This window comes from Oncorhynchus gorbuscha, linkage group LG04 (genome assembly GCF_021184085.1).
Source record: "Oncorhynchus gorbuscha isolate QuinsamMale2020 ecotype Even-year linkage group LG04, OgorEven_v1.0, whole genome shotgun sequence".
NCBI classification, from domain to species: domain Eukaryota; kingdom Metazoa; phylum Chordata; class Actinopteri; order Salmoniformes; family Salmonidae; genus Oncorhynchus; species Oncorhynchus gorbuscha.
In genome coordinates, this window is record NC_060176.1 from 81832843 (window position 1) to 81859266 (window position 26424).

At 46.5% G+C, this 26424-nt stretch overlaps 1 protein-coding gene across 1 annotated transcript in view; it reads left to right on the plus strand.

Moving 5' to 3' along the window:
* Positions 1-22480, plus strand: part of cspg4ba (chondroitin sulfate proteoglycan 4ba) — a 99595-nt gene extending 77115 nt beyond the window's left edge. Inside the window, exons 12-15 of the mRNA XM_046348209.1 lie at positions 14981-15153; positions 16756-16939; positions 18836-19158; positions 19372-22480. Of these exons, the coding sequence (XP_046204165.1) occupies positions 14981-15153; positions 16756-16939; positions 18836-19158; positions 19372-21129 (2438 nt within the window). The 3' untranslated portion in view covers positions 21130-22480. The remainder of the gene's footprint in view (positions 1-14980; positions 15154-16755; positions 16940-18835; positions 19159-19371) is intronic.
* The last annotated feature ends 3944 nt before the right edge of the window (positions 22481-26424 follow it).

A 26424-nucleotide genomic window follows, 5' to 3' on the forward strand; every position in this document is an offset into this window, starting at 1 on the left:
TCTCTGTGTTTAAAAAAACAAATCAACAGGAACTAGTATTCTTTGTCCTATTATTATTATTCTTCCTTCTTTTTATTTCCCCTTTTTATATCGAATGTCAATGTTTTAGTTCCTTAATTTGACAGTAATATTGACAAAATAATTCTACCCCCCCCCCCCATCAATGTCAGTATTTGAACACTGAACACTACAGTTGAAAGACTTTTTTTAATTACAAAGGAAAACAATTTGCAGTTTGAAGACTAATTAGCCGAGATTTGCTGACCTGGGTGTGACCGAGAGAGGAGAGTCACGGTTGACTCATGAAGGTTTGCCAGTCATACAGGACAGTCAGAGGTTTTATAGACCATGTCACAGACCTCTGTGTGATCATGAAAAACAAACAGAACATGCCCCCCCCACCATGGAAATCAAATGCCCGTCCAACTGATTTGTTCTGGCGCCGGCCAAAATATTTAATATTTTTGTGATTTCTGTCCATCTGTGACCAAAAGAAAGTGTTTTTTATTTAAATTCTATTAAATTATTTTGTGTTTTTTTTTATGTTGGAGAGCTCGAAAAACAAGGATTGTTGCATCTGCTAGATTCTCCTGTTTTGTAAACACAGCTGTGAGTTTGACAGACACAGGAAATTGTCTCTTTGTCTGGATAGGCCGGAAAAATGTGACACGTCACTCCCTATGCAAATGTAGGGTCTGAGACTTCAAGTCAGCCCTGCTGGGAGAGCAACGACATGGGTCTTTCTCGCACAATAAGACACAAGACACTATAACAATTACAGAGCGCTTTTACTTTTTTTTAAAACACCAAAATCAGTCTGGAACCGGTCCAGAACCTGTCCAGAAATCCCCCAAAACAGGGGACTTTTAACATCTATTTGAGGCTATAGAGTGTTTGCTTACATTTCCAATGTTTACAAACATTGGAGTAAAACAAGCTCAGTATTTTTGGGTTGTGGTGGGGTCGGACACTGGAACTAAGCCCAGGGGGCATTTATAAGAGACATTGTAAAATAACGAGTAAATGTCACTACGTCCAGAAATGGATGCAGCATCTGCGAATTGCAGCTTTAAGGGTCCGTGTCTGTTTGTGCCTCTGCTACTGTTTACACAGCTGATAATGTTTCTCAACCTCTATGAAGCTTCTCGTTTTTCTAGCTTTATGATATATTCTAAAGCTTTCCATCAACGCACACGTTGGCTACTCTGTTACTGACTCCACTCTGTTACTGACTCCACTCTGCTACCGACTCCACTCTGTTACCGACTCCACTCTGTTACTGACTCCACTCTGTTACCGACTCCACTCTGCTACCTACTGACTCCACTCTGCTACTGACTCCACTCTGTTACTGACTCCACTCTGTTACCGACTCCACTCTGTTACTGACTCCACTCTGTTACCGACTCCACTCTGCTACTGACTCCACTCTGTTACTGACTCCACTCTGCTACCTACTGACTCCACTCTGCTACTGACTCCACTCTGCTACTGACTCCACTCTGTTACCGACTCCACTCTGTTACTGACTCCACTCTGTTACCGACTCCACTCTGCTACTGACTCCACTCTGTTACTGACTCCACTCTGTTACCGACTCCACTCTGTTACCGACTCCACTCTGCTACCTACTGACTCCACTCTGCTACTGACTCCACTCTGTTACTGACTCCACTCTGTTACCGACTCCACTCTGTTACCGACTCCACTCTGTTACCGACTCCACTCTGTTACTGACTCCACTCTGCTACCTACTGACTCCACTCTGCTACCGACTCCACTCTGTTACTGACTCCACTCTGCTACCTACTGACTCCACTCTGCTACCGACTCCACTCTGTTACTGACTCCACTCTGCTACCTACTGACTCCACTCTGTTACCGACTCCACTCTGTTACCGACTCCACTCTGTTACTGACTCCACTCTGTTACCGACTCCACTCTGTTACTGACTCCACTCTGTTACCGACTCCACTCTGCTACCTACTGACTCCACTCTGTTACTGACTCCACTCTGCTACCGACTCCACTCTGCTACCGACTCCACTCTGCTACCGACTCCACTCTGTTACCGACTCCACTCTGCTACCGACTCCACTCTGTTACCGACTCCACTCTGTTACTGACTCCACTCTGCTACCGACTCCACTCTGTTACCGACTCCACTCTGTTACTGACTCCACTCTGTTACCGACTCCACTCTGCTACCTACTGACTCCACTCTGCTACTGACTCCACTCTGTTACCGACTCCACTCTGTTACTGACTCCACTCTGTTACCGACTCCACTCTGCTACTGACTCCACTCTGTTACTGACTCCACTCTGTTACCGACTCCACTCTGCTACTGACTCCACTCTGTTACTGACTCCACTCTGTTACCGACTCCACTCTGCTACCTACTGACTCCACTCTGCTACTGACTCCACTCTGCTACTGACTCCACTCTGTTACTGACTCCACTCTGTTACCGACTCCACTCTGTTACCGACTCCACTCTGTTACCGACTCCACTCTGTTACTGACTCCACTCTGCTACCTACTGACTCCACTCTGCTACCGACTCCACTCTGTTACTGACTCCAATCTGCTACCTACTGACTCCACTCTGCTACCGACTCCACTCTGTTACTGACTCCACTCTGCTACCTACTGACTCCACTCTGTTACCGACTCCACTCTGTTACCGACTCCACTCTGTTACCGACTCCACTCTGTTACTGACTCCACTCTGCTACCGACTCCACTCTGTTACTGACTCCACTCTGTTACCGACTCCACTCTGCTACCTACTGACTCCACTCTGTTACTGACTCCACTCTGCTACCGACTCCACTCTGCTACCGACTCCACTCTGCTACCGACTACTGACCCACTCTGTTACCGACTCCACTCTGCTACCGACTCCACTCTGTTACCGACTCCACTCTGTTACTGACTCCACTCTGCTACCGACTCCACTCTGTTACCTACTCCACTCTGTTACTGACTCCACTCTGCTACCGACTCCACTCTGTTACTGACTCCACTCTGTTACTGACTCCACTCTGCTACAGACTCCACTCTGTTACCTACTCCACTCTGTTACTGACTCCACTCTGCTACCGACTCCACTCTGCTACCGACTCCACTCTGCTACCGACTCCACTCTGTTACTGACTCCACTCTACTACCGACTCCACTCTGCTACCGACTCCACTCTGCTACCGACTCCACTCTGTTACCTACTGACTCCACTCTGCTACTGACTCCACTCTGTTACCGACTCCACTCTGTTACCTACTGACTCCACTCTGTTACCGACTCCACTCTGTTACCGACTCCACTCTGTTACCTACTGACTCCACTCTGCTACTGACTCCACTCTGCTACTGACTCCACTCTGCTACCGACTCCACTCTGTTACCGACTCCACTCTGTTACCTACTGACTCCACTCTGTTACCGACTCCACTCTGTTACCGACTCCACTCTGTTACCTACCAACTCCACTCTGTTACCTACTGACTCCACTCTGCTACCTACTGACTCCACTCTGTTACCGACTCCACTCTGTTACCTACTGACTCCACTCTGTTACCGACTCCACTCTGTTACTGACTCCACTCTGCTACAGACTCCACTCTGTTACTGACTCCACTCTGCTACTGACTCCACTCTGCTACCGACTCCACTCTGCTACCGACTCCACTCTGCTACTGACTCCACTCTGCTACCGACTCCACTCTGCTACCGACTCCACTCTGCTACTGACTCCACTCTGCTACCGACTCCACTCTGCTACAGACTCCACTCTGCTACCGACTCCACTCTGTTACCTACCGACTCCACTCTGTTACCTACCGACTCCACTCTGTTACCGACTCCACTCTGTTACCGACTCCACTCTGTTACCGACTCCACTCTGTTACCTACTGACTCCACTCTGCTACTGACTCCACTCTGCTACTGACTCCACTCTGTTACCGACTCCACTCTGTTACCGACTCCACTCTGCTACTGACTCCACTCTGCTACCGACTCCACTCTGTTACCGACTCCACTCTGTTACTGACTCCACTCTGTTACTGACTCCACTCTGTTACCTACTGACTCCACTCTGCTACCGACTCCACTCTGCTACCGACTCCACTCTGCTACCTACTGACTCCACTCTGCTACCGACTCCACTCTGCTACCGACTCCACTCTGTTACCGACTCCACTCTGCTACTGACTCCACTCTGCTACCTACTGACTCCACTCTGCTACCTACTGACTCCACTCTGCTACCTACTGACTCCACTCTGCTACCTACTGACTCCACTCTGCTACCTACTGACTCCACTCTGCTACCGACTCCACTCTGTTACCGACTCCACTCTGTTACCGACTCCACTCTGTTACCGACTCCACTCTGCTACTGACTCCACTCTGCTACCGACTCCACTCTGTTACCGACTCCACTCTGTTACTGACTCCACTCTGTTACTGACTCCACTCTGTTACCTACTGACTCCACTCTGCTACCGACTCCACTCTGTTACCGACTCCACTCTGCTACCTACTGACTCCACTCTGCTACCGACTCCACTCTGCTACCGACTCCACTCTGTTACCGACTCCACTCTGCTACTGACTCCACTCTGCTACCTACTGACTCCACTCTGCTACCTACTGACTCCACTCTGCTACCTACTGACTCCACTCTGCTACCTACTGACTCCACTCTGCTACCTACTGACTCCACTCTGCTACCGACTCCACTCTGTTACCGACTCCACTCTGTTACTGACTCCACTCTGTTACCGACTCCACTCTGTTACTGACTCCACTCTGTTACTGACTCCACTCTGTTACCGACTCCACTCTGCTACTGACTCCACTCTGCTACCGACTCCACTCTGCTACCGACTCCACTCTGTTACTGACTCCACTCTGCTACCTACTGACTCCACTCTGCTACCGACTCCACTCTGCTACCGACTGACTCCACTCTGTTACTGACTCCACTCTGTTACTGACTCCACTCTGCTACCGACTCCACTCTGCTACCGACTGACTCCACTCTGTTACTGACTCCACTGTTACTGACTCCACTCTGCTACCGACTCCACTCTGTTACCTACTGACTCCACTCTGCTACCGACTCCACTCTGCTACCTACTGACTCCACTCTGCTACCGATTCCACTCTGCTACTGACTCCACTCTGCTACCGACTCCACTCTGTTACCCGACTCCACTCTGCTACCGACTCCACTCTGCTACTGACTCCACTCTGCTACCGACTCCACTCTGCTACGACTCCACCCTGACTCCACTCTGCTACTGACTCCACTCTGCTACCTACTGACTCCACTCTGTTACTGACTCCACTTTGTTACCGACTCCACTCTGTTACCGACTCCACTCTGTTACCGACTCCACTCTGCTACCGACTCCACTCTGCTACTGACTCCACTCTGCTACTACTGACTCCACTCTGCTACTGACTCCACTCTGTTACCTACTGACTCCACTCTGCTACTGACTCCACTCTGTTACCTACCGACTCCACTCTGCTACTGACTCCACTCTGCTACTGACTCCACTCTGCTACTGACTCCACTCTGTTACCTACTGACTCCACTCTGTTACCGACTCCACTCTGCTACCTACGACTCCACTCTGTTACTGACTCCACTCTGTTACCTACTGACTCCACTCTGCTACCGACTCCACTCTGTTACCCTGACTCCACTCTGCTACCGACTCCACTCTGTTACCGACTCCACCTGTTACCTCTGACTCCACTCTGCTACCGACTCCACTCTGTTACCGACTCCACTCTGCTACTGACTCCACTCTGCTACCTACTGACTCCACTCTGCTACTGACTCCACTCTGTTACCTACTGACTCCACTCTGCTACCGACTCCACTCTGTTACCGACTCCACTCTGTTACCGACTCCACTCTGTTACCTACTGACTCCACTCTTCTACTGACTCCACTCTGTTACCGACTCCACTCTGCTACCTACTGACTCCACTCTGCTACGACTCCACTCTGTTACCTACTGACTCCACTCTGTTACCTACTGACTCCACTCTGCTACCGACTCCACTCTGCTACTGACTCCACTCTGTTACCTACTGACTCCACTCTGCTACTGACTCCACTCTGTTACCGACTCCACTCTGTTACCTACTGACTCCACTCTGCTACTGACTCCACTCTGCTACTGACTCCACTCTGTTACTGACTCCACTCTGTTACTGACTCCACTCTGTTACCTACTGACTCCACTCTGCTACCGACTCCACTCTGCTACCGACTCCACTCTGTTACCTACTGACTCCACTCTGCTACTGACTCCACTCTGTTACCTACCGACTCCACTCTGTTACCGACTCCACTCTGCTACTGACTCCACTCTGTTACTGACTCCACTCTGCTACTGACTCCACTCTGCTACCGACTCCACTCTGTTACCGACTCCACTCTGCTACTGACTCCACTCTGCTACCTACTGACTCCACTCCTACTGACTCCACTCTGCTACCTACTGACTCCACTCTGCTACCTACTGACTCCACTCTGTTACTGACTCCACTCTGCTACCGACTCCACTCTGCTACTGACTCCACTCTGCTACTGACTCCACTCTGTTACCTACTGACTCCACTCTGCTACCGACTCCACTCTGTTACCTACTGACTCCACTCTGTTACCGACTCCACTCTGTTACCGACTCCACTCTGTTACCTACTGACTCCACTCTGTTACCTACTGACTCCACTCTGCTACTGACTCCACTCTGTTACCTACTGACTCCACTCTGCTACCGACTCCACTCTGTTACCGACTCCACTCTGCTACTGACTCCACTCTGCACTCTGCTCCACCTGACTACCACTCCACTCTGTTACTGACTCCACTCTGTTACCTACTGACTCCACTCTGTTACTGACTCCACTCTGTTACCTACCGACTCCACTCTGCTACCGACTCCACTCTGCTACTGACTCCACTCTGTTACCGACTCCACTCTGTTACCGACTCCACCTACCGACTCCCACTCTGCTACCTACTGACTCCACTCTGCTACCGACTCCACTCTTGTTACTGACTCCACTCTGCTACTGACTCCACTCTGCTACCTACCGACTCCACTCTGTTACCGACTCCACTCTGTTACCGACTCCACTCTGCTACCGACTCCACTCTGCTACCTACTGACTCCACTCTCTACCGACTCCACTCTGCTACCGACTCCACTCTGTTTCCGACTCCACTCTGCTACCGACTCCACTCTGTTACTGACTCCACTCTGTTTACTGACTCCACTCTGTTACCTACCGACTCCACTCTGTTACCGACTCCACTCTGTTACCGACTCCACTCTGTTACCACTCTGTTACTGACTCCACTCTGTTACCTACTGACTCCACTCTGCTACCGACTCCACTCTGCTACTGACTCCACTCTGCTACTGACTCCACTCACGGTGTACTGATTGGGATCGTATGTCATTCATATTGGAGTTTTGATTTTCAAAAGTGTGTTTAACTAGGTGCAGTGATTGAAACTCCTCATGACGCACTAAAGCAGAACATGATGTGCTCTTCAAAGGTCCCATCCTTGTAGGTGGTCTACATTTAGTTCCTGTATAACAACCATGGTCAGAAATAGCCTGTCTTCTCTGTTTTTTTTATAGCTAAAGCAGACAATAGTGTTGATCTAGATGTGGTTGTGTATTTCTCCTTGTTGCAGTGTACTGCTTGTATCGAAAGAGGCCACACACACACTATAAACATACTTATGCGAGGGAAACAGCAGACTGAGGGACACGAGCACATTTTCACATGTCTGCACATGAACGACGAAGAAAAATGTAGACCTCCTCCTCTTCCTCTTCTTCTTCGTCCATTTAGAAAGAAGTGTCCCTGGAGAGGACCGGGGGAGGAAGGAGGAGGAGGAGGAGGAGGAGGAGGGGCAGACTGTTTGCTCTTCACTCCTCTCTGTTTAGTAGAAGGCTGTAGTAGGGTGTAGGGTTTAAGTACTTCTCTCAGTAGAAGGCTGTAGTAGGGTGTAGGGTGTAAGTACTTCTCTCAGTAGAAGGCTGTAGTAGGGTGTAGGGTGTAGGGTGTAAGTACTTCTCTCAGTAGAAGGCTGTAGTAGGGTGTAGGGTGTAAGTACTTCTCTCAGTAGAAGGCTGTAGTAGGGTGTAGGGTGTAGGGTTTAAGTACTTCTCTCAGTAGAAGGCTGTAGTAGGGTGTAGAGTGTAGGGTGTAAGTACTTCTCTCAGTAGAAGGCTGTAGTAGGGTGTAGGGTGTAGGGTGTAGGGTGTAAGTACTTCTCTCAGTAGAAGGCTGTAGTAGGGTGTAGGGTGTAAGTACTTCTCTCAGTAGAAGGCTGTAGTAGGGTGTAGGGTGTAAGTACTTAGGGTCTCAGTAGAAGGCTGTGTAGGGTGTAAGGTGTAATATGTAGGGTTTAGGTGTGTAAGGTGTAGTGTGTAGGGTGTAAGGTGTAGTGTGTGTAAGGTGTAGTGTGGAAGGTGTAGGGTGGAAGGTGTAGGGTGTAAGGTAGGGTGTAGGGTGGAAGGTGTAGGGTGGAAGGTGTAGGGTGGAAGGTGTAGGTGTAGAGTGCAGGGTGTAAGGTGTAATATGTAAGGTTTAGGGTGTAGGGTGTAAGGTGTAAGGTGTAGAGTGTAGGGTGTAGGTGTAAGATGTAGGGTGGAAGGTGTAGGGTGGAAGGTGTAGTGTAGGGTGTAAGGTGTAAGGTGTAGATGTAGGGTGTAAGGTGTAGGGTGGAAGGTGTAAGGGTGGAAGGTGTAAGGTGTAGGTGTAGGGTGTAGGTGTAAGGTGTAGGGTGTAGGGTGTAAGATGTAAGGTGTAGGGTGGTAGGGTGTAGGGTGTAAGGTGTAGGGTGTAGGGTGTAAGATGTAGGGTGTAAGGTGTAGGGTGTTAGGTGTAGGGTGTAGGGTGTAAGGTGTAGGGTGTAAGGTGTAGGGTGTTAGGTGTAGGGTGTTAGGTGTAGGGTGTTAGGTGTAGGGTGTTAGGTGTAGGGTGTTAGGTGTAGGGTGTTAGGTGTAGGGTGTTAGGTGTAGGGTGTAAGGTGTAGGGTGTTAGGTGTAGGGTGTTAGGTGTAGGGTGTAAGTAGGGTGACTGTTATATGACTTGTTTATATCACAAGGCTCCAAAATGTGTTTGTGGCGTCATGTACCACAGTGTTTTTTTAAAGATCAAAAGAGTTTTCCCTCTTGTCTGTTTATCACACGGTGCACAGCGATATGTTCAGCACAGCCTTCGGAGGATAACTTACATGAGGACACTCAATACCACCACACATTTTAAAAACTGGATCGTTGTTTTTGATTTTGAAGTGTTGAGATCATGACGAGGTTCACCCGTAATAAAAGTAAACCTACACATTTGGAAAACACTTTGACGTATTGGGAGTATATATAAGGCTATAAGTATATATATATATATATATATATATATATATATATATATATATATATATATATATGAGGCTATATAACAATGACCATAACTATGGCTTCCTTCAGAAGATCCACATAAAATGTATATTTTCAAACCCCAAAGTTGTTGTGACATTCAGACCCCTTGACTTTATCCACATTTTGATTTTATTAAAGCCTAAAATGGATTCACACAATACCCCATAATTACAAAGTGAATACAGGTTTTTGAGAATTTTTGCAAATGTAAAAAAAAGTAAAACAGAAATACCTGATTTACATAAGTATTCAGACTCTTTGCTATTAGACTCGACATTGAGCTCAGGTGCATCCTGTTTCCATTGATCATCTTTGAGATGTTTCTTCAACTTGATTGGAGTCCACCTGTAAATTCAATTGATTGGACATGATTTGGAAAGGCACACACCTGTCTATAAAAGGTCCCACAGTTGACAGCGGATGTCAGAGCAAAAATCCAAGCCACGAGGTTGAAGGAATTGTCTGTAGAGCTCCGAGACGACAGGTTTGTGTCGAGGCACAGATCTGGGGAAGGCTACCAAAACATTTCTGCAGCACTGAAGATCCCCAAGAACACAGTGGCCTCCATCATTCTTACATGGAAGAAGTTTAGAACCACCAAGACCCTTCCTAGAGCTGGCTGCCTGCCCAAACTGAGCAATTGGGGGGGAAGGGCCTTGGTCAGGGAGGTGACCAAGAACCAGATGGTCACTCTGACAGAGCTCTAGAGTTCATTTGTGGAGATGGGAGAAACTTCAAGGAAAACCATCTCTGCAGCACTCCACCAATCAGGCCTTTATGATAAAGTGGTCAGACGGAAGACACTCCTCAGTAAAAGACACATGACAACCCACTCTGGTCTCATGAAACCAAGATTGAACTCTTTGGCCTGAATGCGAAGTGTCACGTCTAGAGGAAACCTGACACCATCCCTATGGTGAAGCATGGCGGTGGCAGCATCATGCTGTGAGGATGTTTATCAGCGGCAGGGACTGGGAGACTAGTCAGGATCAAAGGAAAGATGAACAGAGCAAGGCACAGAGAGATACTTGATGAAAACCTGCTCCAGAGTGCTCAGGACCTCAGACTGGGGCGAAGGTTCACCTTCCAACAGGACAATGACCCAGAGACCACTCCTCAGTAAAAGGCACATGACAGCCTGCTTGGAGTTTTCCAAAAGGCACCTAAAGGATTCTCAGACCATGAGAAACAAAATTCTCTGGTCTCATGAAACCAAGATTGAACTCTTTGGCCTGAATGCCAAGCGTCACTTCTGGAGGAAACCTGGCACCATCCCTACGGTGAAGCATGGTGGTGGCAGCATGGAGACTGGGAGACTAGTCAGGATCGAGGCAAATATGAGCAAAGTACAAAGACATCATTGATGCAAACCTGCTCCAGAGCGCTCAGAACCTCAGACTGGAGCGAAGGTTCACCTACCAACAGGACTACAACACAAAGCACAATACAAGTTTCTGAATTTTCTTGAGTGGCCCAGCCAGAGCCCAGACTTGAACCCTATCAAACATCTCTGGAGAGCCCTGACAATAGCTGTGCAGCAATGCTCCCCATCCAACCTGACAGAGCTTGAGAGGATCTGCAGAGAAGAATGGGAGAAACTCCTCAAATACAGGTGTGCCAAGCTTGTAGCGTGATACCCAAGAAGACTCGAGGCTGTAATCGCTGTCAAAGGTTCTTCAACAAAGTACTGAGTAAATGGTCTGAATACTTATGTAAATGTGATATCAGCTAAAATGCCATTATGGGGTATTGTGATGTCATTATGGGGTATTGTGGTGTCATTATGGGGTATTGTGATGTCATTATGGGGTATTGTGGTGTCATTATGGGGTATTGTGATGTCATTATGGGCTATTGTGTGTATATTGATGAGGGGGAAATTAAAAAACTATATATATATTTTAGAATAAGGCTGTAACCTAACTAAAATGTGGAAAAAGTCAAGAGGTCTGAATACTTAACGAAGGCACTGTAGCTACCCAGCATCTGTTTACTGTAAAGGCTTTATGTATACGAAGGCACTGTAGCTACCCAGCATCTGTTTACTGTAAAGGCTTTATGTATACGAAGGCACTGTAGCTACCCAGCATCTGTTTACTGTAAAGGCTTTATGTATACGAAGGCACTGTAGCTACCCAGCATCTGTTTACTGTAAAGGCTTTATGTATACGAAGGCACTGTAGCTACCCAGCATCTGTTTACTGTAAAGGCTTTATGTATACGAAGGCACTGTAGCTACCCAGCATCTGTTTACTGTAAAGGCTTTATGTATACGAAGGCACTGTAGCTACCCAGCATCTGTTTACTTAAAGGCTTTATGTATACGAAGGCACTGGGTATCTGTTTACTGTACGAAGGCTTTATGTATACGAAGGCACTGTAGCTACCCAGCATCTGTTTACTGTAAAGGCTTTATGTATACGAAGGCACTGTAGCTACCCAGCATCTGTTTACTGTAAAGGCTTTATGTATACGAAGGCACTGTAGCTACCCAGCATCTGTTTACTGTAAAGGCTTTATGTATACGAAGGCACTGTAGCTACCCAGCATCTGTTTACTGTAAAGGCTTTATGTATACGAAGGCACTGTAGCTACCCAGCATCTGTTTACTGTAAAGGCTTTATGTATACGAAGGCACTGTAGCTACCCAGCATCTGTTTACTGTAAAGGCTTTAGGCACTGTAGCTACCCAGCATCTGTTTACTGTAAAGGCTTTATGTAAGAAGGCACTGTAGCTACCCAGCATCTGTTTACTGTAAAGGCTTTATGTATACGAAGGCACTGTAGCTACCCAGCATCTGTTTACTGTAAAGGCTTTATGTATACGAAGGCACTGTAGCTACCCAGCATCTGTTTACTGTAAAGGCTTTATGTATACGAAGGCACTGTAGCTACCCAGCATCTGTTTACTGTAAAGGCTTTATGTATACGAAGGCACTGTAGCTACCCAGCATCTGTTTACTGTAAAGGCTTTATGTATACGAAGGCACTGTAGCTACCCAGCATCTGTTTACTGTAAAGGCTTTATGTATACGAAGGCACTGTAGCTACCCAGCATCTGTTTACTGTAAAGGCTTTATGTATACGAAGGCACTGTAGCTACCCAGCATCTGTTTACTGTAAAGGCTTTATGTGTCATTATGTATCATTATGTGTCATTATGTATCATTATGTGTCATTATGCATCATTATGTATCATTATGTATCATTATGTGTCATTATGTGTCATTATGTATCATTGTGTGTCATTATGTATCATTATGTGTCATTATGTATCATTATGTATCATTATGTGTCATTATGTATCATTATGTGTCATTATGTATCATTATGTATCATTATGTGTCATTATGTATCATTATGTGTCATTATGTATCATTGTGTGTCATTATGTGTCATTATGTGTCATTATGTATCATTATGTATCATTATGTGTCATTATGTGTCATTATGTATCATTATGTATCATTATGTCATTATTTTATTTATTTAACCAGTCAAGTCAGTTAAGAACAAATTATTATTTTCAATGACTGCCTAGGAACAGTGGGTTAACTGCCTGTTCAGGGGCAGAACGACAGATTTGTACCTTGTCAGCTCGGGGGTTTTGAACTTGCAACCTTCCGGTTGCTTTTTCCTGTTGTCCACAATCATCTCCTTTGTTTTGATCACGTTGAGGGAGAGGTTGTTGTCCTGGCACCACACCGCCAGGTCTCCGACCTCGTCCCTGTAGGCTGTCAAGTCGTTGTCGGTGATCAGGCCTACCACTATTGTGTCATCGGTAACCTTAATGATGGTGTTGCAGTACACATCCTGGTAATCCGTCTGGCCTTGTGAATGTTGACCTGTTTAAAGGTCTTATTCACATCGGCTGCATGTTTCAGTGTTATTTGCTTCAACGCGAGCATTGAAGTAGTTTAGCTCGTCTGGTAGGCTCGTGTCGCTGGGCAGCTCTCGGCTGTGTTTCCCTTTGTACTCTGTAATGGTTTGCAAGCCCTGCCACATCCGACGATCGTCAGAGCCAGTGTAGTAGGATTCAACCTTTGTCCTCTATTGAAGCTTTGCCTGTTTGATGGTTTGTCGGAGGGATTTCTTATAAAATTCCGGGTTAGAGTCCCGCTCATTGACAGCGGCAGCTGGTTCAGGTATGTACTTTGAGGGTCACTGTGGGGACGACGTCATCGATGCACTTATTGATGCCATCGTAGGAATTCTGGAACATATTCCAGTCTGTGTAGCAGACAGTCCTGTAGCTTAGCATCTGCTTCTTCTGACCACTTTTTTATTGATCTGCCACTGGGGCTTCCTGCTTTAATTTTTACTTGTAAGCAGGAATCAGGAGGATAGAATTATGGTCAGATTTGCCAAATGGAGGGCGGGGGAGAGCTTTGCGTCTCTGTGTGTGGAGTAAAGGTGGTTCAGAGTTGTTTTCCCTCTGGTTGCACTTTTAACATGCTGATAGAAATTTGATAAAACGGATTTAAGTTTCCCTGCATTAAAGTCCCCGGCAACTAGGAGCTCCGCCTCTGGGTGAGCGTTTTCCTGTTTGCTTATGGCGGAATACAGCTCATTGAGTGTGGTCTTAGTGCCAGCCTCTGACTGTGGTGGTATGTAAACAGCTACGAAAAATACAGATTAAAATTTTCTTGGTAGATAGTGTGGTCTACAGCTTATCATGAGATACTCTACCTTAGGCGAGCAATAGCTCGAGACTTCCTTAGATATCGTGCACCAGCTGTTATTTACAAAAATACTTAGTCTGCCGCCCCTCTAACCAGACGCCGCTGTTCTATCCTGCCGGTACAGCGTATAACCAGCCAGCTGTATGTTGATAGTTTCGTCGTTCAGCCCAGACTCAGTGAAGCATAAGATGTTACAGTTTCGAATGTCCCGTTGGAAGTTTAATCTTCCGCGTAGGTCATCGATATGTATTCTCCAAAGATTGCAAGTTTGCTAGCAGAATGGTTTTTTATTCGATCGCCTACGAATTCTCAGATGGCAGCCCCGCCCTCTGGCCCCATCTTCACACAAATCACAGGGGATCTGGGCCTGAGAAAGCAGAATATAATTCACGTTGGGCTCGTCAGACTCGTTAAAGGAAAAAAAAGGATTCTGCCAGTCCGTGGTCAGTAATCGCAGTCCTGATGTCCAGCAGTTATTTTCGGTTTCAGTTGTATTTTTTTATTAACAGACGATTAGCGGCAACATTATGTACAAAATAAGTAAAACAACTTACAAACATCACAAAAAAAAATAACTTTCAAACATCACAAAAAAAAATAACTTACAAACATCATAGAAAAAACAACTTACAAACATCACAAAAAAATAACTTACAAACATCACACAAAAAAATAACTTACAAACATCATAAAAACAATCTGTTGGGGAATAAATAAAATGTCAGCCTTCTTCTCCGGCGCCATGGTTACATCCTCAATGGGTCCATATGTTGGAGCATTTTATTTACCGATATTGTTTCACCATAAACAGGCTCTACTACACCAATCACCAAGGAGGACCTGCAGGCGTTGACCAATGACAAGAGCGACACATCCAACCGCACCATTACCTTCAACGTGATTCGTCGACCAAAACTAGGCAGACTGGTGACAGTGCTGGCTGATAATTTCACTGTTGACATCTCTTCCTTCACACAGACCATGGTAAGAGCAGAACCTAACAACTAACCAGAACCTGCTGATTTCGGATGAGTGTTCATAATGAATAAGATTATTTGATTATTTGGACAGGGGAGACCAGGGCCCATATTTCTACAACTGAGTTGGAGTAAAGGATATGTTTTGCCTTTTAGATCACAATTAATATGATTAAATAGACAGATCCTGGATCAGCACTCCTCCTAATTAATATGATGTCCCTAGAATTTCTAAGCAAACAGCTGGAGGCAGAGCTTTCTCCTATAGAGCTCCATTTATATGGAACGGTCTGCCTACCCATGTCAGAGACGCAAACTCGGTCTCAACCTTTAAGTCTTTACTGAAGACTCATCTCTTCAGTGGGTCATATGATTGAGTGTAGTCTGGTCCAGGAGTGGGAAGGTGAACGGAAAGGCTCTGGAGCAACGAACCGCCCTTGCTGTCTCTGCCTGGCCGGTTCCCCTCTTTCCACTGGGATTCTCTGCCTCTAACCCTATTACAGGGGCTGAGTCACTGGCTTACTGGGGCTCTCTCATGCCGTCCCTGCAGGGGGTGCGTCACCTGAGTGGGTTGATTCACTGTTGTGGTCATCCTAGACAGATCATATCATAGACAGATCCTGGATCAGCACTCCTACTCTGGGACACTTGATACAAACAGTAAAGAGAAGAGGCCAAAAGTGTCTAAAGCTGTCATCCGTGGCTACTTTGAAGAATCTAAAATCAAAATTATATTTTGATTTGTTTAACACTTTATTGATTACGACATGACTCCATATGTATTCATAGTTTTGACGTCTTCACTATTGTTCTACAATGTAAAAAATAGTAATAAAAACCTTGGAATGAGTAGGTGTGTACAAACCTTTGACTGGTACTGTATGGCCGCAGTAGTTTATACAAGAAGACAAAATAAGACTCTTCTTGCACTGTTTGGGAAAGTATATTGTGATTAATATGTTCAGTAAAACAATATTTACGGTGAGAAACAAACAGAAGGAAACTCCACAGGATATAAATTCCAATTCAAGCCGAAACAAAATGTTGTTTGGCCTTTACGGGAAGCGTGGTCAGTGCTTTTGATTGGATAAGGCCTCAGGTCACACTCTCTACAGTGTTTTTGATTGGATAAGGCCTCAGGTCACACTCTCTACAGTGTTTTTGATTGGATAAGGCCTCAGGTCACACTCTCTACAGTGTTTTTGATTGGATAAGGCCTCAGGTCACACTCTCTACAGTGTTTTTGATTGGATAAGGCCTCAGGTCACACTTTCTACAGTGTTTTTGATTGGATAAGGCCTCAGGTCACACTCTCTACAGTGTTTTTGATTGGATAAGGCCTCAGGTCACACTCTCTACAGCTGAGTACATAGACATGCATTAATACATATGTTTATATTCTGAATAACAACGACAGATATTCTCCAGCGGAAGAAGCAACTCGTGTGAAGTGTTCGTTGATGACTAAAGTTCTGATGTTCAGTGTTTTGTGTTAACGCTTGAGTTTTTTTGAAATGGGGGCAAATGTTGTTTACAAAAAGTGGGGAAATTCCCGGGCTTGCCCTTCTGATTCATAGTAACACCAGCCTTCACTGATTTCTGGTCTCAGGTGGACCAGCGGGAGATTCTGTACATCCAGAGTCTTGTGGCGTCGGTTGGCTGGTCCGCTATGGACTCAATGACCTTCTCAGTATCCTCACCTCCAGCTTCCCTAGAGAACGAGACCTTCAGGATGGACATCTCCTACGAGAATGCTGGACCCGACCGCAAGACTCTGCTTCTCGCTAACACAGGTGGGCCTTTGGTGAATCATTGCATAATGTCTTGCATAATGTCTTGTTGTTGTACATCATCAATGTTCATTTTCCAGGATTATTATACAATTAAGGGGAGAACCAAAGCTGCCAAAATTAGAGCTCAATTAATAAATAAATGCACACACAAATAGATAAATGTAAAAATAAAATATAAAAAAAATGGCTGAATGATTGCACACATACAGTGCATTCAGACACCTGTTTTAACATTCTGTTACATTAGTCTTATTCTAAAATGGATGAAATCGGTTTTAGAAATGTTTGCAAATGTATTAAAAACAAAAATTGAAATATCAAATTTATATAAGTATTCAGACCCTTTACTCAGTACTTTGTTGAACCACCTTTGGCAGCGATTACAGCATCGCGTCTTCTTGGGTAATGACGCTACAAGCTTGGCACACCTGTATTTGGGGAGTTTCTCTCACTCTTCTCTGCAGATCCTCTCAAGCTCTTGTCAGGTTGTATGGGGAGTGTCGCTGCACAGCTATTTTCTTGTCTCTCCAGAGATGTTTGATCATATTCAAGTCCAGGCTCTGGCTGGGCCACTCGGGGACATCCTGAGACTTGTCCCGAAGCCACTCCTGCGTTGTCTTGGCTGTGTGCTTAGGGTTGCTGTTCTGCATTTTTGCAAACTCCAAGTGGGCTGTCATGCCTTTTACTGAGGAGTGGCTTCCATCTAGCCACTCTATGATAAAGGCCTGATTGGTAAAGGGCTGCAGAGATGGTTGTCCTTCTGGAAGGTTCTCCCATCTCCACAAAGGATCTCTGGAGCTCTGTCAGAGTGACCATCGGAATTTCTTGGTCACTTCCCTGACCAAGGCCCTTCTCCCACGATTGCTCAGTTTGGCCGGGCGGCCAGCTCTAGAAAGAGTCTTGGTGGTTCCAAACTTCTTCCATTTAAGAATAATGGAGGCCGCTGTGTTCTTGGGGACCTTCAATGCTGCAGAATGATGGAGGCCACTGTGTTCTTGGGGACCTTCAATGCTGCAGAATGATGGAGGCCACTGTGTTCTTGGGGACCTTCAATGCTGCAGAATAATGGAGGCCACTGTGTTCTTGGGGACCTTCAATGCTGCAGAATGATGGAGGCCACTGTGTTCTTGGGGACCTTCAATGCTGCAGAATGGTGGAGGCCACTGTGTTCTTGGGGACCTTCAATGCTGCAGAAATGTTTTGGTTCCTTTGACCTCATGGCTTGGTTTTTGCTCTGACATGAACTGTCAACTGTGGGACCTGAGCTCAATTTTGAGTCTCATACTAAAGTGTCTGTATTTTTTTAATTTGACCTTTATTTAAGCAGGCAAGTCAGTTAAGAACAAATTCTTATTTTCAATGACGGCCTAGGAACAGTAGGTTAACTGCCTGTTCAGGGGTAGAACGACAGATTTGTACCTTGTCAGCTCGGGGGTTTGAACTTGCAACCTTCCGGTTACTAGTCCTACACTCTAACCACTAGGCTACCCTGCCTCCTCTACACTCTAACCACTAGGCTACCCTGCCTCCTCTACACTCTAACCACTAGGCTACCCTGCCGCCTCTACACTCTAACCACTAGACTACCCTGCCACCTCTACACTCTAACCACTAGGCTACCCTGCCGCCTCTACACTCTAACCACTAGGCTACCCTGCCTCCATATAGTTATGTAAATAAGACATCTGTTTCTTCTTTTTAATACATTTGCAAAAAATTCCTAAACTTTTTTTGCGTTGTCATTATGCAGTATTGTGTGTGGATTGAGGAAATGGTTTTATTTAATCCATTTTAGAATAAGGCTGTAACATAAAAAATGTGGAAAAGGGTCTGAATATTTCTGTAATTACGGCAGCTTCGGTCCTCCATACCGACTTTTCTCTCGTTGCATTCTAGGTGCGGTGGTGACCGAGGGTGACCACATCGTCATCGACGAGTCCAAGCTGGATGCGTCTAACCTTATGTCCAAGCTGCCCACAACCCAGCGCAGCTCTCACGAGATCTGGTTCCAGGTGAAGTCTCTACCCCAGCACGGGGTCATTGTGGTGGGAGAGAGGAACCTCACTGTGGAGAAACCCAACTTCTCCCAGTACATCCTCAACAAGTATGGCATCACGTACCGGCACGACGACTCCGAGACACTCCACGACCACTTTGTCTTCGACACCTGGCTGAACCCCAAGGGTAAGCCGGCCCAGCGCCCTCTGGAAGACAGCCAGGTACTTAATGTTGCTAACCTACCTTGTATTTTGCACACATTTATTCAACTGTTTATTTCTGTTTATTATTTTTTAAATCTGTTCAAACATTGTTTATGTTGCAAAATGAATTGCCTCCATTGAGGATATTGGAAGTTCTGCTTCAAACTCTTAATGCAGAGGACAAGATTCCATTCAACAAAATAAAGTAATATTCTTCTTCTCTATAATCAGGTTCTGGAGGAGTGGTTCAACATCACGGTGATCCCAGTCAACGATCAACCGCCCGTTCTGAAGACCAAAGCCCCCAGCCTGAGCGTGGTGCAGGGGGACACAGTGGCCCTGGGGCCGGAGAACCTCAATGTGGAAGACTTGGACAACCCTTCAGAGGATATCCAGTACACTGTCGTCAGCAAGCCTAACAACGGCTATCTGGCCCTGGGAGGAAGCCTGAACGAGTCTGTGGTGTCCTTCACTCAGGCTCAGATCAACAGTGGCATGGTGTACTTTGTTCATGATGGAAGCCGGGCTTCTGGGGTGTTTTATTTTAGTGTTTCCGATGGCCATCACAAACCGGTCTATAAGCTCTTCAACCTCGAGGTGACGGAGATCACCATCTCCCTTGTCAACAACACTGGGCTGGCTCTGGAGCAGGGACAGACGTCCGTGGTTTTAACCCAGGAGAGTCTGGTGGCAGAGACCAATGGAAAAAACACAACGGTTCACTACCGGATCACAGCTGCGCCACGGTACGGCAAGATCCTCCGGCTGGATGACCAGGAGGTCAACCAGTTTGAGCAGGAGGACTTAAGGACGGGTAGCTTGTTTTATCACATGACGGCCCTCACGTCTGGTCAGGACAGCTTTGAGTTCACCGCGTTTACATCGGAAGCTAACCTGACAAACCAGGTTGTCAACATCACAGTTAAGCCCCTGGTCAGGTTTGGCGAGGGGGTGAGAATATCCAATGGCATCGTGGTCAAACTCAACACTGGTTTCCTCAACGCAACTGAGCTGGCTTCTCTATCCGTCAGCGACCCTTTCTTCGAGGTCGTCTCTCATCCAAAGTATGGAAAGCTGGTCCGAGGAAAAGCCAAAGCTGGTAAGAAAACCGAGCCACTGGGGTCTTTCTCCTTTCAGGATGTGAAGCAGGAGAGGCTATCCTTCGAGCTCAACGCCAACGTGACTGGAGTGCAGGAGCTGAACGACTCGTTGGTGTTCATTCTGAAAGCGGAGAACGTCCCACCTGCCAGGGGAGAGTTCCGGTTCACTATCGTTCCGTATGATCCATCGCTAGATCTAACCACCATGAGTCCCATCCTGACCACCAGCAGTCCTTTCTCTCAGCCTCTGAACCAAACGACAGTGTTCGGTGTTGGGACGGCACTACCCTCTCTGTCCACCTCCCTCCTTTCCACACAGAGACCCAGCAAGACCCACCAGAAGTTCAAAGGTCGCAACCGCTGGGGGAACACCAACAGGAACGACTCGGCAGGTACAGATACTACTCTGGGCAAGCCCACCCTGAGTAAAGGAGACGACAATGAGATTTCCTTTGTGAATACACCGGTCCGAGTAGAGTCATACCCACAGACGTCTTCCAGCCTGATATTGGTGATCCTACCTCTCCTGGCCATGCTCTTATTGGTCATCATCCTAGTGGTGCTGGTTCTCCTGCTGCGACGCAACAGGAAGAGGAAACAGAAACCTGTCACCTTGAAGCCGCCAGCCTCACCCTCGCCCTCGCCCTCAACCCCACCGGCCTATAACGGCCAGTCGCAGAGGAGCGCGGCTGTTCCCACGGTAACGGTGACCCCACTGAGCCCCAGTAGCCCTGCCCTGGACAGACTGCCTCCTTCAGCCAATCAGGGCTTAGTTAGCAACTCCACATCACTGCTACTTTGCTCGTGGAACGGTGTAGATCCAGAGAGTTCAGCCCAGCTCATTAGGACCACACCCCCCACTCTACAGCAGAACCAATACTGGGTATGACTCTGTAGCTGCTGCCACCTAGAGGAGGGATGGGGAAGTGGACTGTGTACATTAACATCCATCCCCACCAACCCCACTCATCGTTACACTGTAAACCATGACACTACTGTACTATTTGATTTGTGATATAATCAAAGCATTTTCTACTGAAGCTAAGCACAATCAGCACTGGGAATTCCAACCACTATCCCAACTTTGCAACATAATTAGTACTGGGAATAACAACCACTATTCCCACATAACAACCTAATAAGGAGTTGGTAGCCTATCACTGCTGGACAAAATAGACACAATCATGAATAGGTACTGACCACTAGTCCAACTCACCTCTACCAACTACTGGGAACATGTTCAGTAATACATCATTTATGTTCAGTATTGAAGAAGTTACTTCTTGCTCTGACTTTCGGGGGTTTTAGCCCAAGCAAAGCGTCAATATATAAGATGACCTACAAGTAGTGAGCGTGGTTAAACTAAACCGATACCAATCCCCCAGCAGGAGAACAGAGAAAGGAAGTAGTAGTGAGCGTGGTTAAACTAAACCGATACCAATCCCCCAGCAGGAGAACAGAGAAAGGAAGTAGAAACTCAAAACACATGAACTATAAAAGGCTGGCGAGGAAAGGACGGGTCATAACTAGCAGTGAGTATCACAGGCGGCTGGTGGCGCCTTAATTAGGGAGGACGGCTCATAACGATGGCTGGAATGGAGTAAATGGTATCAACCACTCTGAAACTCTGTGTTTGATTCCATTCCATTAACTTCGTTCCAGCCGTTATGAGCCGTCATTTGTATATATACAGTATATGAAAACAAAAAAAAATGGTGTGTCAATTTCTACCACCCCACCCAACTAAAGATGGTCCAGCCCATCTGGCATTTGCCAGAATTGCCAGATGGCCAATTCGCCCCTATTACAGTATTACTTTTGGGACGTTGTGGTACTCACCTTAGACCAGTGGGAGAAGTGCATGTATGTGATCGAGGGATGTCGCCTTACCACTCTCTTGTAATGGTGTATATATTTAATTTTATGGTATTTTATATATTAAAACCCATTCTTCCTACAGTATAATACTTATTTCAAGCCATAGCGGAAGATCCCTGTGTACTGCAGTCATAAATGTTACACTGCAACCCTTAAGGTTTAGGGTTTTGTTACACTGTAAAACCAGATTGTGTCAAATCTACCCCTTGAAAGAAAACACCTCTGTAAAAATCGGCTACATGCCAAATGGTACTTTTCATTATTTTACATTTCTCCACTGAACAACAATATAAAACGCAACATGTAAAGTGTTGGTCCTGTGTTTCATGAGCTGAAATAAAAGGATCCCACTAATGTTTCAATACGAACTAAAAGCTTGTTTCTCTCACATTTTAAAATGTGTTTACATCTCTGTTAGTGATGATTATATAATTTGTCAAGATAATCCATCCACCTGACAGGTGTGGCAAATCAAGATGTTTAAACAGCCTGATCATTACACAGGTGCACCTTGTGCTGGGGGACAATATAAGGCACTCTAAAATGTGCATTTTTGTCACACAGCACAATGCCACAGACGAGCGTGCAATTGACATGCTGACTACAGGAATGTCCACCAGAGCTTTTGCCAGAGAATTTCATGTTCATTTCTCTACCATAAGCCCTCTCCAACAACGTTTTAGAAAATTTGGCAGTACGTCCAACCGGCCTAGCAACCACAAACCATGTGTATGGCGTCGTGTGGACAAGCAGTTTGCTGATGTCAATGTTGAGAACAGCTCCATGATGGTGGTGGGGTTATGGTATGGGTAAGGCATAAGCTACGGACAACGAACACAATTGCATTTTATTGATAGCAATTTGAATGCAGAGAAACACTGTGCCGAGATCCTGAGGTCCATTGTCGTGCCATTTATCCTCCTCCATCACCTCATGTTTCAGCATGATAATGCACGGCCCCATGTTGCAAGGATCTGTGCACAATTCCTGGAAGTTGAAAAGGTCCTGGTTCTTCCATGACCTGCATACTACCAGATGTCACCCATTGAGCATGTTTGGGATGCTCTGGATCGACATGTACAACAGTGTGTTACAGTTCCCCCACCAATATTCAGCAACTTTGCACAGTCATTGAAGAGGAGTGGGACAACATTCCACAAGCCACAGTCAACAGCCTGATCAACTAGGTGAAGGATATGTTTTGCTCTGCATGAGGCAAATGGTGGTCATACCAGATACTGACCGCTTATACTCCCGTATACTCTGGGAGTAATTAAACTGCTGTGCCATGCAGGTAGGTCACTCGTGATTCAAGTCAGTATTCAACATACATCCATTTCTGAGGAGGGGCAACAGTGAGCACTGTTACCTTCAAGTTAAATTAAAATTACATTTAAAAAATGAAAAGTAGGTTTCGGGTTTTGCTAGAGTATTATGGACGGGGATGGCAGATGGGTGTAAGCACCTACCTCTGATTCCAAAGGTTGCATGTTCGAATCCAGCAGAGGAAAGTTGTCTTTGATATTTTTGTTTTAAGCCTTAACCCTTACCTTAATCAACCTACGTTGATGCCTAAACTTAACCTGAGTTGATGCTTAAACTTAACCCGAGTTGATGCTTTAACTTAACCTGAGATGATGCTTAAACTTAACCTGAGTTAATCCTAAACTTAACCTGAATTGATGCTTAAACTTAACCCGAGTTGATGCTTAGACTTAACCTGATTTGATGCTTAAACTTAACCTGAGTTGATTGAGTTTGTTTGCCTTAGCACCATACTGCCAGGTCTCTGACCTCCTCCCTATAGGCTGTCTCATCGTTGTCGGTGATCAGGCCTCTACCACCAGGTCTCTGACCTCCTCCCTATAGGCTGTCTCATCGTTGTCGGTGATCAGGCCTCTACCACCAGGTCTCTGACCTCCTCCCTATAGGCTGTCTCATCGTGGTCAGTAATCAGGCCTCTACCACCAGGTCTCTGACCTCCTCCCTATAGGCTGTCTCATCGTGGTCAGTAATCAGGCCTCTACCACCAGGTCTCTGACCTCCTCCCTATAGGCTGTCTCATCGTGGTCAGTAATCAGGCCTCTACCACCAGGTCTCTGACCTCCTCCCTATAGGCTGTCTCATCGTGGTCAGTAATCAGGCCTCTACCACCAGGTCTCTGACCTCCTCCCTATAGGCTGTCTCATCGTTGTCAGTAATCAGGCCTCTACCACCAGGTCTCTGACCTCCTTCCTATAGGCTGTGTCGTCGTTGTCAGTAATCAGGCCTCTACCACCAGGTCTCTGACCTCCTCCCTATAGGCTGTCTCATCGTTGTCAGTGATCAGGCCTCTACCACCAGGTCTCTGACCTCCTCCCTATAGGCTGTCTCATCGTGGTCAGTAATCAGGCCTCTACCACCAGGTCTCTGACCTCCTTCCTATAGGCTGTGTCGTCGTTGTCAGTAATCAGGCCTCTACCACCAGGTCTCTGACCTCCTCCCTATAGGCTGTCTCATCGTTGTCAGTAATCAGGCCTCTACCACCAGGTCTCTGACCTCCTCCCTATAGGCTGTGTCGTCGTTGTCAGTAATCAGGCCTCTACCACCAGGTCTCTGACCTCCTCCCTATAGGCTGTCTCATCGTGGTCAGTAATCAGGCCTCTACCACCAGGTCTCTGACCTCCTCCCTATAGGCTGTCTCATCGTGGTCAGTAATCAGGCCTCTACCACCAGGTCTCTGACCTCCTCCCGTATTAACATCAGATGGTATTGTGTGGTAGCCTGGTACCAGATCTGTTTGTGCTGCCATGGCAACTTCATGGCGGTTTGGCGTTGGCCAATGAGCATAGCAAGATGAGGTCAGCTGTCAGATGGAGATACACATGTAATAGAAGCTGTCCTGCTACTGAAAGGACATCGCAATTAGTCAATCCACATGACCACGGGAAGGTCTGAGAGAAGGACAAGTAGCAATTTGTGTTTCTCAATGTGTTTCCTAACAAGCCACTGGGTTAGCACACACGTGTTCCATTGTATAATAAGATGAGCCTTTCTTTTCCCGTTCCAGTGAAAACCCTTGATCTCCCAGCTATCTCTCCAGCTCATCAACATGAGGTGTATATAATTAGATAATAAAACACCCCCTAGACTGGTCACAGCAGAGGACAGGAAGTTAAATACCCCCAGACTGGTCACAGCAGAGGACAGGAAGTTAAATACCCCCTAGACTGGTCACAGCAGAGGACAGGAAGTGAAATACCCCCCAGACTGGTCACAGCAGAGGACAGGAAGTTAAATATCCCCTAGACTGGTCACAGCAGAGGACAGGAAGTTAAATATCCCCTAGACTGGTCACAGCAGAGGACAGGAAGTTAAATATCCCCTAGACTGGTCACAGCAGAGGACAGGAAGTTAAATATCCCCTAGACTGGTCACAGCAGAGGACAGGAAGTTAAATATCCCCAGACTGGTCACAGCAGAGGACAGGAAGTTAAATACCCCTAGACTGGTAACAACAGAGGACAGGAAGTTAAATACCCCCAGACTGGTCACAGCAGAGGACAGGAAGTGAAATACCCCCTAGACTGGTCACAGCAGAGGACAGGAAGTTAAATACCCCCTAGACTGGTCACAGCAGAGGACAGGAAGTTAAATACCCCCTAGACTTGTCACAGCAGAGGACAGGAAGTTAAATATCCCCTAGACTTGTCACAGCAGAGGACAGGAAGTTAAATACCCCCTAGACTTGTCACAGCAGAGGACAGGAAGTGAAATACCCCCTAGACTGGTAACAGCAGAGGACAGGAAGTTATAATTACACAACTCTCTTCCTGTGTCTGTTCTGTCGAGAAACATCGTCACAATACTTTACTTGAAAGGAGTTTGAAGCTTGTGGTAGCTCTATTTGAAAGGTCATTCAGTTAGGCTTTACGGAACTAAAAAGGCCTGTCTTGACAAATAAAACTGAGCATGTGCAAAGATTGGAGTGGATCTCCCAGCTCCCACTTTATTGGCTAACAAAGTGTTTGACGTAGTGCGTGATTTGATTTGCTCATATCAAATTTAACAAAGTGAGAGAAAAGGGAGCAGGAGTCTTCTCTCAAACGAAGGAGAGGGAACCACAGGAACTCTCATCCATTCATGTAGAACCCGAGAGGTGCTTATGTCACAGAGCCCCTGAACATCAGAGTGGCAGAGATGGTCAGTCCTTCCAGACATTAGTTGGGGCCTGTTCTGGTTGGGGCCTGTTCTGGTTGGGGCCTAGTTGGGGCCTGTTCTGGTTGGGGCCTGTTCTGATTGGGGCCTAGTTGGGGCCTGTTCTGGT